At 40.7% G+C, this 16,262-nt stretch overlaps 1 protein-coding gene across 1 annotated transcript in view; it reads right to left on the bottom strand.

The window, feature by feature from the left end:
• nop14 (NOP14 nucleolar protein homolog (yeast)) overlaps positions 1 to 16,262 on the bottom strand; it is a 37,359-nt gene that overhangs the window by 18,561 nt on the left and 2,536 nt on the right. Inside the window, exons 3-10 of the mRNA XM_060936024.1 lie at positions 15,310 to 15,444; positions 8,676 to 8,817; positions 8,460 to 8,593; positions 8,183 to 8,314; positions 5,025 to 5,147; positions 4,655 to 4,780; positions 2,076 to 2,355; positions 1,835 to 1,965 (exon numbers count right to left, since the gene is read on the bottom strand). Coding sequence (XP_060792007.1) covers positions 1,835 to 1,965; positions 2,076 to 2,355; positions 4,655 to 4,780; positions 5,025 to 5,147; positions 8,183 to 8,314; positions 8,460 to 8,593; positions 8,676 to 8,817; positions 15,310 to 15,444 — 1,203 coding nt within the window. The remainder of the gene's footprint in view (positions 1 to 1,834; positions 1,966 to 2,075; positions 2,356 to 4,654; positions 4,781 to 5,024; positions 5,148 to 8,182; positions 8,315 to 8,459; positions 8,594 to 8,675; positions 8,818 to 15,309; positions 15,445 to 16,262) is intronic.

The raw sequence follows: 16,262 nt of genomic DNA, 5'->3' as shown, positions 1-16,262 counted from the left end.
GGGCAAATGACCGGACCCTTTATTAAAGCTTATCATAACATCATTTTAGGCTACAAAATGTCCGCAACTGCGGTGTTTACCAATTTCAACACTACCGGGTGCAACTATGTTATTTAGTACATCAAGTCCTTCAAACGAACATGTAACTCAGAAACAAAAAACATTAGGATACTGTACATGGCTCATAATAAAACATCAATAGCCTATACTGCGCACATTATTTGAAGGGCATACGAATGAGCGCTCAGAGGTTGCAGCAGTGACAGGAAGAGTCAGAAATAAAAGGAGGGCGGTGCAAACCTCACTGAATGCACTGTGTTTACCAATTTCAACACTACGGGGTGCAACTATGTTATTTTGTACATTAAGTCCTTCAAACGAGCATGTAACTCAGAAACAAAAAAACATTCGGCGACATACTGTACATGGCTCATAATAAAACATCAATAGCCTACTGCGCGCATTATTTGAAGGGCATACGGCGAGCCTTGCGCTCCACGAACTCGTCCACGATGCTCTGTATGTCACTGATTCAGTGAGCTTTTAAGCAGTAGTCTCACGACCCGAATAGTAAACAATAAACATGGAGGACATGGAGTCGTTAGTGTTGCTGGTCTTGGTGCTGTGGCTTGACAACGCCAACAGATACTGGCAAGAGCGTATAGATGAGGCGAGGCGCATAAGGCTTCAGAAATTCTCGTAATTCGTAATTATTCTTCTTCCGGGTTTGCGGTGTTTACAGATCCCAGCGCGCTCGCGGGGCGTGTGTGGGCATGTGAGGACACTCCTCCTCACCAATCAGTGCACAGGGGAGTGTCTGCTCACGCCCCCAGCCTCAGTCAGCACGGTTTGGCTCGCTTCAGCCCTACCCCAAAACGGTGCGAGTTTTAGGGGCTAAGCAGGGCTGAAACGAGCTGAGTCGTGCTGGTTTTTGGTAGTCGAAACGCGAGCCGTGTCGGGCTGAAGTGAGCTGAAGCGAGCTGAAGTGAGCTGAAAAAGGGTAGTGGAAAAGGGCCATTTGTCTCAAAAATGCCTTTAACTCCTTAAATAAGCACTTTTTTGAATTTGGGTACCAGTCTATAAATCATTCACAGAGATAATCAGAAACCCCTTTAAAGACCTGGATCTTAGTTAAACAAGATGGAGAAGTGATCATGGCGCATTGTACCTGTATGGCTGGGGAAGAATTTTGTCACGACCTTCATGCATATGGACTTTATTATTCGTGGTTGTTTTGATCGCATACACTTGCTGAAAGACTCGTTGAAAAGACCGCGAGGACACACTGTTAAAGAAAACGAGACACATTGTTTTCAGTATGACGGCCATCGAGTGAGGAGTAAACAAAGAAACACCTGAGGACTTTAGCGCTTCGCGACTAAAAAAAGTATCGTAGAATAATGACACATAGCAAGAAAAGTCCTTGGAAAACACTAAGGACAGCTGAGAGGGATACAAACCTTTCACCAAGTGATCACTGCAAACTCGAGCATGCTTCGACTCGGCTCCCTTCGATTTCAGTGAAAGGTTCAAAAGCCACCTTTCTCGACGTCTTTTGTGAAATCCTGTGTTCATTTGCCCTTTTTTATTAGTTCACGTGGAACCCTGAAGAAACTTTTATCAGTTTCATGGTTTGATCGATTCAAACAACCTAAAACAACGCAAGCGTAAGGCATTTTTCATGCGAGCAATGCACCTTCTCCGTACAAATGCTTTGTCAACTGAGCTTTGGTTGACCACCAGCTAAAGTTTTGAATAACTAATGAGGTGGCTGTGACGTCGCGTGAAACCCAAGAATTCAGTGTGTGATGTCACATCAGAGGTCAAAGGTCACCTGTAATTTAGCTTTGTTTCCCACAGCCAGACTGGGATGATTGCACTTCTTCGTTCTCTCCACTATGAGGCACTGTTCATCAGCTGAGTGACCCTGCAGCATTGCCTTCAGGTCCGTGTAACACTCAGGAGCTAACACACACACATACACACGCATGATCAGTCTCCTTCCCTGCCTCTTTCCCTCCCCATTGGTCTGTCCCCGACCCCTCCAACAAATCTATTTATCTGTTGCTTTATACCTGTGAAAGTGTAGGGCAGCTCTGCACGGGCTGTGTCCTGAATCTCTCTCTTCTCCTCTTCACTCAGTGTGTGCTTCACTTCTGCAGTAGCCTCTTCCTCTTTTTCTTCATCTTCCTCATCCTCATCACTTATGCTATCTTCCAAATCAGTATGATCATCACCACCATCATCATCGTCTTCATCATCATCATCACTACTGTCATCACTCCCTTCATCATCATTCTTCTCTTCATCACCTCCTCCTTCACCTTCCACTTCCTCAATGTTCCACTTCCCATCCTGGGGGGGGGGGGGGGGGGGGGGGGGGGGGTGTTGGTTTATGTCATATATAAAAATAATAAAGCAGTAAACAGAAAAAAAACAGAACACAGTAGGTTTTTCTACATATTCCTTTTACAAATTCCTTGTCTAATGTCCCTCTTAGAAACGGTTTCCACACAGCTAACATTTTCATTGCTGATTTGCTGCTCAAACTGTTTTAACTGGCACAAGAGAGCAAAAGGCATTTTAATCACTTTCTAATTATCATTACCATTAAAAACCTATACGTAATGTGTTCACTTTGATATATCATTGTAAGTCTGTTCTTTTTCCATGGTTAAAATCTTCAGATTTATTTCTATAATTATACAACCCCAAATGAGAAAAAGTTCTCCCCAACTCTCAAAATTACCCCAAGTGTTTTACTCAAGTTCAAGCAATTAAAAGGCAATGCCACCAAATACTCACAAAGTGTATGCAAACCTTTGATCCAGTGAAAATCCGATATGGTAAATAAAAGCTGAAATAAATCTGTCTTTCAGCTATTATTCTGAAATTACCTCTTAGGAAAAGAAAGGAGATACCCTACAGTGTCTTGCAAAAGTATTCCTCCCCCTTCGTGTTTGTCTTGTTTTGGTATTCACCCCCACCCCAAAGTTAATACTCTGTAGTGCCACCTTTTGCTGCAATTCAAGCTGCAAGTCTCTTGGGGTATGTCTCTATTAGCTTAGCACATCTAGCTACTGGGATTTTTGCCCATTCCTCAAGGCAAAACTGCTCCAACTCCTTCAAGTTAGATGGGTTGTGTTGCTGTACAGTAATCTTCAAGTTATGCCAGAGATTCTCAATTGGATTGAGGTCTGGGCTTTGATTAGGCCATTCCAAGACATTTAAATGTTTCCCTTTAAACCACTCCAGTGTAGCTTTAGCAGTATGTTTAGGGTCATTGTCTTGCTGGAACGTGAACTTTCGTCCCAGTCTCAAACCTCTGGCTGACTCAAACAGATTTTCCTCCAGAATTGCCCTGTATTTAGTGCCATCCATCTTTCCTTCAGTCCTGACCAGCTTTCCTGTCCCTGCAGATGAAAAACATCCCCACAGCATAATGCTGCCACCACCATGCTTCACTGTAGGAATGGTGTTCTCAGGGTGCTGGGTTTGCGCCACACATGGCATTTCCCATGATGGCCAAAAAGTTCAATTTTAGTCTCATCTGACCAGAGAATCTTCTTCCATGTGTTTGGATAGTCAGACACATGCTGCTGGGCAAACTCCAAACATGTTTTCTTAAGCAATTACTTTTTTCTGGCCACTCTTCCATAAAGCCCCACTCTGTGGAGTGTACGGCTTAAAGTGGTCCTATGGACAGATACTACCATCTCCGCTGTGGATCTTTGTAGCTCCTTCAGTGTTATCTTTGGTGTCTTTGTTGCATCTCTGATTAATGTCCTCCTTGCCCGGTCTGTGAGTTTTGGTGGGCGGCCTTCTCTTGTCAGGTTTGTAGTGGTGCCATATTCTTTCCATTTTGCTATAATGGATTTAATGGTGCTCCCTGGGATATTCAAAGTTTGGGATATTTTTTATAACCCAACCCTGATCTATACTTCTCCACAACTTTGTCTCTGACCTGTTTGGAGTGCTCTTTGGTTTTCATGTTGCTTGCTTAGTCGTATTGCAGAGTCAGGGTCCTTCCAGAACAGGTTGATTTATACAGACATCATGTGACAGATCATGTGACACTTTGATTGCACACAGGTGGATCAATTAATTATGTGACTTATGAAGTGAATTGGTTGGACCAGCTCTTATTTAGGGGTTTCATATGAAAGGGGATGAATACCTATACACACTCCAGATTTCTGTTCGGGCCACAATAAAATAACAATGTGCACCTTTAAAGTGGTAGGCATGTTGTGTAAATCAAATGGTGCTAACCTTCCAAAAATCTATTGTAATTCCAGCTTGTAATGCGACGAAACAGGACAAACACCAAGGGGGATGAATACTTTTGCAAGACACTGTAAGTGACTTGACATGGGTAACATGAAGTGTGAGGTGCTGCGAATTTGAATGCCTTTAGCCTAGATGTATGTCAACTTTTGGCCTCAACTGCATATATTTATCTAATATTAGCTAAGAAAAAAGTCAGCAAGTCATTAGACAATGTTCCAGCTGTGAGCAGTGGTGTTCTGTCCTCACACCACACGTACAAGATAATATTCAAATATTGCAAGAGTCTTTATTTTCCATAGATATGTTTAACCATGAAGTGACTGCATATGCTTATTAAATCTACTTGTCTGGTGTGTGTGTGTACCTGGTAGGACAGTGTTTTGCGGTCATCCTTGTTGAGGATGAATCCGTCACTGAGGTCATCAGCTGATGTGTGTGTGTGTTTAGGGTTTTCCTCCACTTCCCCCTCCATCCTCCTCCGTCTGTCTGCCTGTGTAACACACACACACAGTAATGATATCACAGGGGCTTTAAAATCCCTTCACTCAGGCTGTGTTCAAGACGTTCCTTAAGTAGTCAGCATGTTTGTGATGTTTGAGGATACAGTCTGTGTGTAAGGACAAGTCTTATATTGTGTACAAATGCAAAGCTGTGTACGTTTGTTCAGTGTGAGAGACACGATAGCCAGAACTAGGTGACGTGTGTGTTCAGGGTTTCGTGCGTTTGTGTGTTACCTCCAGTTTTTGCAGTCTCTCGCTCTCTTCTCTGGCAATCTCCTGTGGGGTTTTGAGTTTCTCAGATGGCTGAGCTTTCATCTCAAATCCCAACTCCCGCACCATCACGTCATATTCATCCAGCTACACACACACACACACACACACACACAAACATATACAAGCATGTAAAAGTAGGCATGTAACGATTCACCCAATTCACAATTAAATTTGATTCACAATATTGGATTCATGATTCAATTTCCCCACCATATTTTTGAAAAAAAAAATTAAAATGATGAAAATTTTACTACCAGAAAAAAGTAACATTTATTTTCATTCTCTTAATATCCAACAATAATTATATGCCCACGTTTGTAAAGTTTGGGGTAATATATATGTTATTTACCAGCTGGGAGGTCCGTATCGTGAAATACCGTGACCGAGGTCTTGAAAGTACTGAGCGAGGCCCTCTGGGCCGAGGTCAGTATTCAAGGCCGAGGTCACGGTATTTCACCATATAGACCGACCTTAAGCTGGTAAATAATATTTATTTTTTCTTTAACAAATTCTCACAGAAAACAAGAGTGCCAGAAAGGGAAAACTGAGCCGAGCTGCCATTTTGAATCCTCATTCATGGCTGTAATGCAAATTGCTTCCTCCTCGGTATACAAGTGCACTTCCATGGCAGGAAAACAACTACATTTTGCCACCTATGTAGTCCCCATTTATACAAATTTGAGTCATTCAGGATTCAGCCATGTTTTTGCTCAGCGTTAGCAAGCTAGAGGTTTTTAGCTTTCTCCTGAAATGTTTTCTTTCTTCTTCCTCAGGGTAGTAAAACTCGCTTTCGCTGTGAACACTGTCATTATCGCTATCTATGATGTAATATTAATGCTATTCTCCTGAGAAATGCGAAAATAAATGCTGACAAAAATTGCTACTGTTTGTTGTTGTGAACGAGCGAGTCGCCAGAGGTCTGTAACCGGGGTCTGTAACTGGAGTCCGTACCGTAGGATACGGACCCGCTTGCCAGCCAATCAGAGCGCGGGATTTGATGGAAACGGGACCGCGAAAAAAATAAAATAGTTTATCAACCAAAATACTCCTTTTATTAAAAATGAAAAGTCAATAACAGATAGGCCTTTTCTTAATAAACATATCAAACGTTTGTCCTACCTGCATTTACTTTTCTTTAACTTTGAAAAGAGAGCTCTGATTTCTTGTGATTGTACAGTCAATCACACAAAAGCTCTTTCCTATTTTACATCTGTTTGTGTGTATTCATGTCATTAGCGCTGCATTACTTCCACCTAGGGTGAAGTCATGTCCATTCCAGCTATTGTGCATGATTGCTGTCTAAACAACGCAATTAGGGTGGCACGGCGGTGCAGTTGGTTAGCACTGTCGCCTCACAGCAAGAAGGTTCTGGGTTCAAGCCCAGCGGCCAACGAGGGCCTTTCCGTGTGGAGTTTGCATGTTCTCCCCGTGTCCGTGTGGGTTTCCTCCGGGTGCTCTGGTTTCCCCCACAGTCCAAAGACATGCAGGTTAGGTTAACTGACTACTCTAAATTGTCCATAGGTGTGAGCGTGCATGTGAATGACTGAGAGGAGAAAACCTCTATCATAATACAGCAGAAGGCAACAGGAAACCACAACTGTAATTCTTCCCTAGAAACTTTGATGGCCGTCAGAGCGGCCACGTCGCTGTAGCGATATACCAAAATGGATGGAAGCAATGCAATTACAACTTGGAAAAAGTAAGAGTCTGATTAATAATCATAACACTTTTTTTTTAAATTTCTTCTATTCGAATCGCCATAAATTTGTATAGCAGTTTATCTTCACACAATATATTGCTACACGCCTAATGTAGAGACACACCATATAGACTAAATTACACTTAACACAGTGGGGAATATAATATTGTTCACAGTTAGGCCTGAAGGTGCTTCTGGAGGTTTGACAGTCATTTTTCACTCTTTTCTGAGAATGCATAAGATTAAAATTACCTGCGCCCTGTAACGGGCACTTTACTGTATGTGACCTATCGGAAAGCAGCGTTCAATGATGAGTCAGTGATTGACACTCTCTTTGACCATTCTTTTACATGACAGAATACTACTGCAGTAATTACAGTGTTATGAACATATTACCCGTGTTTATTAGCCTAGTAAACTAGACCCACCCGCCTAGCGGCCAAAAATATTTTTGCCTAGCGAGTGGGTCTAGCCTTGCACCATATAAACAAACACCCCGGGCATCAAATCGTGCCTGCCAATCACAACGCAAGGTTTTTGTTTGGATTCTTTGGGCGGGCTTTTACAGGAGTGATGACAAAGCTGCGCGACGCTGGAGAAAGCACAGCAGGAAAGATGGCTACAGCTAGTGAACAGCGCGCGTTTGACTCCGCTTTGGAATCAGTTTTAGAAGAATTAGACTTGGAGTTTTCATTGAAACATGAAAAGCAGGAAGAGGCTCTCCACTCATTCCTTTTCAAGAAGGACGTTTTCGCTGTTTTGCCGACCGGCTATGGCAAAAGTCTGATCTACCAGCTGGCTCCGCTCGTAGCCAAAAGGATGGGGCTAGTTTGTGCAGTACGAAGAATTAATAAACAGCTTTGAAGCATTACTTTTTGATTGTTTCTTATTTTCCCGTCATTTTAAATTTAAGGGAAATTATTTCACCAAACACCACTAAATAAAAACTCTCAAAAACAGTTTAAGCAAACCCTTGAAAAACACTTGAAAAAAATAAGAGTGTATGTTAAGTATGTGGTACAGACTCCAAACTTGTGGTCATTATCTCCAAACTTCTTAATATATAGAACCTGTTTATTAATTAATATGCATTTTGAAAAATTATTTATTTCAAGGTCTCCCCCACTGCGCGCTCTGACTACGTCACAGTCACTGTTGCACTGATTGGTCAGAGCGTTGGCCTATACGCACAGAGACAGTTTGAAAGACAGCGGTTTGTTCCACCCCCACCCTTCAGAAATGTCTACGGATCGAGGCCAGACTAAATATTCACATTTAGTCTGGCTTGCCAGGCTAAGTGTTTATTACAGTGTCCATTAATGTGAATAAAACAGGAAAGACTGTCACTGTAATCACTATACACTCTGCAATCAAGTGTATGTGAGTGTTCTGCCGTTATTCCTGTCCTCCTCATCCTCACCTTCGGTTTGTCCTTTTCCTCCTCGTGTTCTCTGGGAGTTTTACGTGCCAGAAGGTTCTGGATGGACTTCCACTCCTGATCCAGTTTCTCCGTCAGCTCGTGTGTCTCCTCTTTCTGCGTCTGACGCTCTCGCTGCACACGACACACACATCATAACCATTACAGTCAGCACCGGCAAGCAGCGAGCTACAAACATACGCTAGCTTTATGTTTATTTATTCAGTATAACGGCTAGCTGTAGCATTAGCATCGTGAGCAGCTTCTGTGTGTTCTTTACCTTCTCCTGCTTGGATTTGAGGATGAGCTCCTCGATGAGCTCCTGACGCGTTTTGTTTTTTTCCTCCTCTTCTTCACTGGTTTTCTTCCTTAGCAGTCCTCCGCCTCCTCCGAAGTGTGACGCAGTGATTTCAGCTTCACACACACAAAATGTTATTATAATACATGTACTAAGCGTCTACAGTAATACTGTGCGCACGCACGTGTGTTTTCTAACCGGACAGTAGGCCTTTCTCCTCTGAGTCGCTCTCGCTGTCCACTCCATCTGTAAACTTCTCCATCTCAGCCAGAGATTGTCCATAATGCGTCAACTCCTCCTCATCATTCAAATTAAACACATCCTTTTTCACCTGAGCACGCTGTACACACACACACAATCAGGAGATACATAAACACCACAACACCCACATACTTCATTACTGCTGTTTTATCTTATTTATCTAACATATTTTAATTCTCGATTAGTGTTATTGCAGATTCTTCAATGCAATATACTGTATCAGGCCCCTTAATGCTCTTCCTTTACATCTCTTTATTCCACATTACTGTCGAATACCGGATTCTGATTGGTCCGAAGTGCTGATTTGTTTCTAGAGCAGCGGCTGACAATCTCAGATTTATATAAATGCACTTGTTCTAATACATTATCGTTCCTATAGTAGCCACTCATTCACAGAGACTTGTATGGTGAATGATCCACATAAGCTCCGCATAATAAATTAAAACCATGTTATTTTTCGTAATGAGGAAAAATGTGCGGGCAGTTGTTGAAGTTTTCTCAAAGAAGACCGTGAGTTAACATTTATGGAAGGAGTTTGTCATTTCAGTGCTCTGTAACAGGTAAACCTGTAACTTGATGTTTTCCACCATGGGAAAGTCTTTAGGAGAGAGGGGCTTGCACTCTAAACATAATAACAAAAGATAACCAGCTGCGTTTTATTGTCTCATTAAAGGTAGACCACCTTTCAGATTTTTCAAGTGTAGGTCATAAAAAGAATTTTTGTTTAGTGGACCAAAAGCTACTGAATTCGAATCACAGACCAATTAATGAATTTAAGGGCACATGGTCCTAAATTCTCCACTATTTTTTCTTGCTTCACCATGACCCAATTCAAGATACTACGTCATGCATCATGTGGTGGGCTTTAACCGTTCGCGCAAGGCATTGTGGGATACAAATTTGAAACAGGAGAGAAAAATGGAGGATGCGAATGAAACATGAAAGACCGACTACAGTAACGGAAAGCGAGAAGAAAAGACGTTATGTTGCGAAGGAAAGGAAACGCAGGACCACACTAATAAATATCGGCGGTCAGAGAGCACCTCGGTGTGATCAACTGTTCGTTTAGCGACAGAATGATGTAACTGTCAGTACACGGTCAAGGTAAACCTGTAGATGGCAGTAATGCAATACTGGATGCCAGCTGCCGTAAAACCCTAAAGAAGAAGAAGAAGAAGAAGGTAAACCTGCGCAGGCGCACATGGACTTCCTCTGTCTGCTTGACTGTGCGAAGCGAGCGATTTCATGCACATTATTTGCTAGGGAATCCCCTCAAAATAAATAACATCCCAGCCACAGAATGGCCTGGGTTTTTTTTTTTAGATATTACACAAATAAACATATATCACAATGACCAAGTTTCAGAGTAGGGGTGTAACGATTCGTTTTAACAACGATTCAATCTGAATCACGATTCGTGGTTGCCGATACAATTCACGGATGATTTTGGTTCATTTAGAACGATACGATCCTAAACGATTCAGTGACTTGAAATCGATTCAGTAACTTTTTAGCCAAAAATTAAACCAGTGTGACTGAAATAAACACCTGGATACTGGACAGTGCAGGTGAAGTTTTCTAGATTCCTGTTGTTTCTTGTAAGGGAATCAGGTATCATTATGGATATAAACAAACAAGTAAACAACAATTAGTGGCAAATGCATTGACGTTTTATTTGAATTAAGTGCAACCAACACTTTAGGTTGAAAAAATAAAATAATAATAATACTTCTAAAACTTCTGCTTTTGTTTTTCCAACACAAAAAAATATTACAATATTATCAAATATATATATCAAAAATAAAGTGCAACCAATTTTTTTAGGTTGAATTAATAACAGTAGGTTTACCTGTTGTTTTTTTAACATAGAAAAATTTCCCGCTCGCCGGCTTCTCCTCTGCTATCCGCCATCATGCTATGTTTTGATTTGTGCTGCTGCTGGCGCGTGACGATGATGTCACAGACAGGCAGACTGAATCGGGTAATGTTTAACGCCTTTATCATTAAAAGTGCTTAAAAAAAAAAAAATCAATATAAAGTCTGACGTGCTTAAATCCAATGTGTTATTTCCTAGTATCGATACAATCGATTGATTACCTTTTAAAACAATATTAGATCGATGTATGTCGTCCGGAAGGCCAACTTGCCGAGCACAGATCGTTGTAGTTGGATCGTAGGAAAATAAATCGATTCATCGATGTAGTGGATGAATCGTTACACCCCTATTTCAGAGGGAACTAAATTTCACCGATTTTATGAAATCGAAAGGCCGTCTCGCTTTAAAGGGGACATGCCATGGAAAACTGTTTTTTTTTTTCTTGTAGAACAAGATGGAAGACATCCAAACTATGAAATAACACATGGAATTGTGTGGTAAACCAAATAAAACAAAATATGTTTGATATTTTAGATTCTTCAAAGTATCCACTGTTTACCTTGATGACGCTTTGTACGCTATTAGCATTATCTTAACCAGCTTCATGAGGTGGTCACCTGAGATGCTTTTTAATTAACAGGTGCCTCGTCAAAAGTTAACGCGAAGGAGCAGATCCTGACCCAGGGCCACAACCATGACAACTGACTGCCATTTCAGAAGGCATTTTAAACCTTACGTTTAGTGACACTGTTAATTAATTTACAAAACTTTTGCAAAACAACAGCAGACAAGTTAGGCAACTCACTCCAGGGCTAACATATTATTATTATTATTATTATTAATAATAATAATAATAAATACACCATGCTGGTTGAAATTATGGATTCACAGGCCATTCTCTGGCTGGGATGTTATTTATTTTGAGGGGATTCCCTAGCAAATAATGCGCATGAAATCGCTCGCTTTGCGCAGTCAAGCAGACAGAGGAAGTCCGGAGTGCGCGTGTACAGGTTTACCTTCTTCTTCTTTTGGGTTTGACAGCAGCTGGCATCCAGTGTTGCACTACTGCCATCTACAGGTTTACCTTGACCATGCACTGACAGTTAAATCATTCTGTCGCTAAATGAACAGTTGATCACACCGAGGTACTCACTGACCGCCGAGATTTATTAGTTGGGTCCTGTGTTTCCTTTCCTTCGCAACATAACGTCTTTTCTTCTCGCTTTCTGTTACTGTAGTTGGTCTTTCACATTTCATTCACATCCTCCATTGTTCTCTCCTGTTTCAAATTCGTATTCCACAATGCCTTGCGCGAACAGGGAAAGCCCACCACCTGATGCGTGACCTAGTATCTTGAACTGGGTCATGGTGAAGCAGGCAAAAATAGCGGAGAATTTAGGACCATGTGGCCCTAAATTCATTAATTGTTCTATTTTAAAAAATCCCTAATAAAATTCTAAGTCTGTGATTCAAATTAAGTAGCTTTCGGTTAACTAAAAAAAATAATAACTGGGTGTCAAGGAAAATTCTTTTTATGACTTACACTTGAAAAATCTGAAAGGCAGTCTACCTTTAAATCAGTCACAATTCTTTATTTATCTACATGAATCAACACTGATTTATTATAAACGATTTAATGATTTGTAACTGCTATAATAATAATAATAATAATAATAATAATATTATTATTGTCAAAAATAGCAGAGAATTTAGGGCCACATGGCCCTAAATTCATTAATTGTTCTATTAAAAAAAATAAACTTCATAAAAATTGGAAGTATGTGATTTGAATTCAGTAGCTTTCAGTCCACTAAACAAAAATAATTGGGAAAATTCTTTTTATGACCTACACTTGAAAAATCTGAAAGGCAGTCTACCTTTAAATATAACCATAAAATGGATAAAGAGTGACGTTATTTACAAAACAAAATCGCTTAAACATTGGCAAATTGTTTTGGGGACATGCTGCAATATGAAAATAGTCAAGTGGATTATTATTCCTTACTTAGAGATGAAAGTGGAGCAAAGAAAAAAAATCCTGAACTTTTGAAAGTCAAACTAAGATGGGGGGGGGGGGGGGGGGGGTGTCGGGGGGCAACGTCTCCTGAAAAAATTTTAATAACATAACACGCAAACCCCTGCATTCTAGTGCATTTTAGTACTTATTTTCACTAAAACAAGTTATAACTTTTAAGCCTTTTTCTTTCATGTACATTAATGATTAACATGTCGAAATATCACATTTAATTCCCCGAGTTAATGAGTAATTTTCAGGAGTGCATTTAGAAAACGGGGTGATTTTCCTGCTACACAGTTCATTACTTTGAAAAAAATCAGACAGTTGAAGGTAAACTCAGCAAAATCCCAAAACAGTGCTGTTAAAAAGTAAAGGTCTGTTAGAGTTTCTAAAGCTTTCAGGTTTCAATGTTGGGGACATTGAGCCTCGTTTATCAATCTTTTAGTAGAGTTGTGCGTTTGCATAAGCTAAAGTCCAATTCATATTTATGCGAGTTGAAGCCAATTGTTTACATTAGTTCGTATTGTCTGTAAATTTAAACACACCAATGAATACCAAATTTCTCATGTAAATCAGGGGCGTAGCTAGGATTTTTCAAGGGGGGTCACACACTGACTGGCAGCCTGAGTGCATTATGTAACAAAAAATAAATTACCATTGCTAGTTTTAGGCAGCTTAGAAACCGGCTCTTCCATTACTGCTGTTTCTTCCACGTTTTCTTGATGTTGTGTTCTAGAAACGGCACTAAAACTTAGCTTCGAAGCCACAAAATGCAACTTTGATGGAAAAAATATATATAATAAATTGCTTACCTCTCTTCATGTCGAAAGAAGGAGGAAAGTTTTGCTTGTTTTGGCATGGCGAATTATTAACACAAGAGGAAATACTTGTAATTCGCAACTAAAAAGACTGCAGCTACACTGGCAGCTTGAACATGCTTTCTAGTGCGATTGTGTTGCGCTTGCACAGAACGGTGTCAGTCCTACGCGCCTTAGCTCATGCACCTGAAGGCGCGCCTTAGCTCGTGCACCTGAAGGCGCGCCTTGGGCGCATGTGCCTAACGAGCTCCGGCACGCGCGCCGTTAACAAAGAACACCTGTCTTTAATCAATGAACTATGTTTGGGCTATTTAAGGACCGAGCCCATGCAAGGACGATATGAAGTAGGGTTGGGCGGTATTACGGTAAGAAGGTATCCCGAGGTATCCAAAAGTACCAACGGTATCGGTCTCATTACCGTCATTTTAAAAAAATATATAATATCTAAATAAATATGGAGTACATGAGGTCATAATATAAAATAATAAATTGAAGATCATCCCGAATAACTGTGTGATCGTATTTTCACTAATTCTATCAATTTCCTAAAGAAGTTCTCATCGCGTGCAGGGTTGTTTATGTTGTTACCATGGCAACCCTGCGTGACATTTGGAGTCTGACAGAAAGCTTCGCAAGAGACTGAGACCGCGGTTGAAAGATGGCAAGTCAAGATAACGAGTTAGTGGCAAAATAAATAAATAAATAAATACAACATCGGCAGTGTGGCAGTATTTTGATTTCAAACCAAACGAAAAGGAAGAGCCAGCAATAATGTAAATGACCACGCAAAATCGAAAAAAATCTAATATGTCCCCTAAGGCACACCATAGCCTGGGGTACTCCACTTCCACGAGATCTCTCCAATGAGTTGTGTTTTGAGTAGGTTACATGAGTAACAACAAGGTAAAATAATATAACGTATGACATTTGGGATGTGGGTAATAAACGTTTGAAATGTCCTCTACTGAAGAAACGGAAGAAAACATCGTAGCGTAAACTGTTAGGTTTCTGGTGGGAATTAGCAATGCGCTTGCTATCTTTGTTGGGTGTGTTAAACCATATGGATTTACGTAAGTGGAATAATTGTAAGGAGTTATGTGATCAAGACAACGTTTTAAGCAAGGTAAGGCCATTTGATTATTAATTTCCCCGCCATGGCATGACGTGGGTCCATATGATTTTGCCTTGTGCAGCTATCACGCATTTGAATTGCCTCATTTGCGCTGAAGAATATGGTTTATCGCGCAGTCTAAACGGACTTGGGTGTTGGTTGATTCTTTTTCTTTTCTTTTTTTATTTCCCATGCTTGAAAGGGTATGATCCTGCTCATCGTGTACTTTTTTTGATGGAGCAGGTGAAATAGTGCTGCAAATGGCGTTTCAACGCACACATGTGTAAACGACAGTTGAATGCTATTTTCAAGATGAAGGAAGAGTTGCGTGATGCTTTGAAATATCTCTTAATCCATTCATCAATGCACAAAATTCGCTTTGCTGCTTAATCCATCCCACAATGCACATAATTCGCTATGCTGCTTTTAAATAGTACATTTGAGGCATAGGCGCAGGTCTGGACAAGGTCCGCCGGTATAGGCGCACGTTACACAGTAGGCCGAAACAAAAATATTTTTTTCTCGGTAATACCGTATACCCCGGGAAAACACAGAGACAGTTTAAAGGTATCAAAATTTGGATACCGCCCAACCCTAATATGAAGTATTACGCCACGTCTAGGAACGCGAAAAATCCGCGTAAAAATCATCTATACTTACTTAAAATCACTTTAATTCCAGCTCCTTTAACATGTTTACAAGCATATTATTAGTATTCTTATTGATACACTGCGTCGTGTTAAGTGTACCTGTCTCTCCATGGCAAATCTCTGCAGAATTTTGTCCTCAGGGGCCATCTTGGTGTCGTACTCTCCAAAACGGCGGTCGATGAACGAGTTCGCTTTGTGCTTCATTCTGAACTCCTTCAGCAGAGTGTGTTTACGCTGTACACACACAAAAAAAAACAACAACACAGAAACGCAATTCAGTTTTAACAAACAACATTGTCACAAAACAGCTTTACAGAAAGTCACATATAGATTTAGATCCCTAATGAACAAGCCAGAGGTGAGGGTGGTGAGGAAAGCCTCTCTGAAAGTGAGGTTAAAGTGGGATTATAAATCACTAGATAGTATAAACACACGCACCAAGGTGTTACCTTAGTACAGGCATTAGAGGGAGAATTAAAGTAAGACAGAGTGAGACAAAATGTGAGACAGGTATTACCTTGTTACGAGCGTTAAAGGAGATGCGCAGAACCATGGCCTCACTTTTTGTTTATAAATGCCTTGAGACCTCAAGAATGGCACAGGAATAGTTTTAAGCGTTAACAATAAATCTAATATAGTAATTTTTACGATTAAAGTGATTTATATAGGTAGCGGTCTGAGTGAATAACCTTGATATCCGTAATGTCACAGCAGGAAGTCTATCGGTCTGATCGCCATTCCCACTATACTAAAACACAGAGCTGACTGCAATTCCAATCCTCCATTTTGAGCTAATTTATCGCCATGCCATGTAGATGTGTTGCTGGCAGGTGCAGCAACACGACAGAAGGTGGATTTATGTTGCATTCATGGCCCAAGAATGTTCAAACTGCAAAGATTTGGATGAGTTTTGTGAGAAGTTCACGGGCACATTGGGCGCCTACGAAGTGGTCTCTCCTCTGCTCTGCACATTTTACTGAAGACTCGTACTAAACCTCTGATCTGTTGATGAGCGTTGGCTATAAGCCTGTATTGAAAGAGGGTGCAGTACC

Source organism: Neoarius graeffei, chromosome 12 (assembly GCF_027579695.1).
Source record: "Neoarius graeffei isolate fNeoGra1 chromosome 12, fNeoGra1.pri, whole genome shotgun sequence".
Taxonomy (NCBI): domain Eukaryota; kingdom Metazoa; phylum Chordata; class Actinopteri; order Siluriformes; family Ariidae; genus Neoarius; species Neoarius graeffei.
This window is presented reverse-complemented; position numbering and strand designations above follow the sequence as displayed.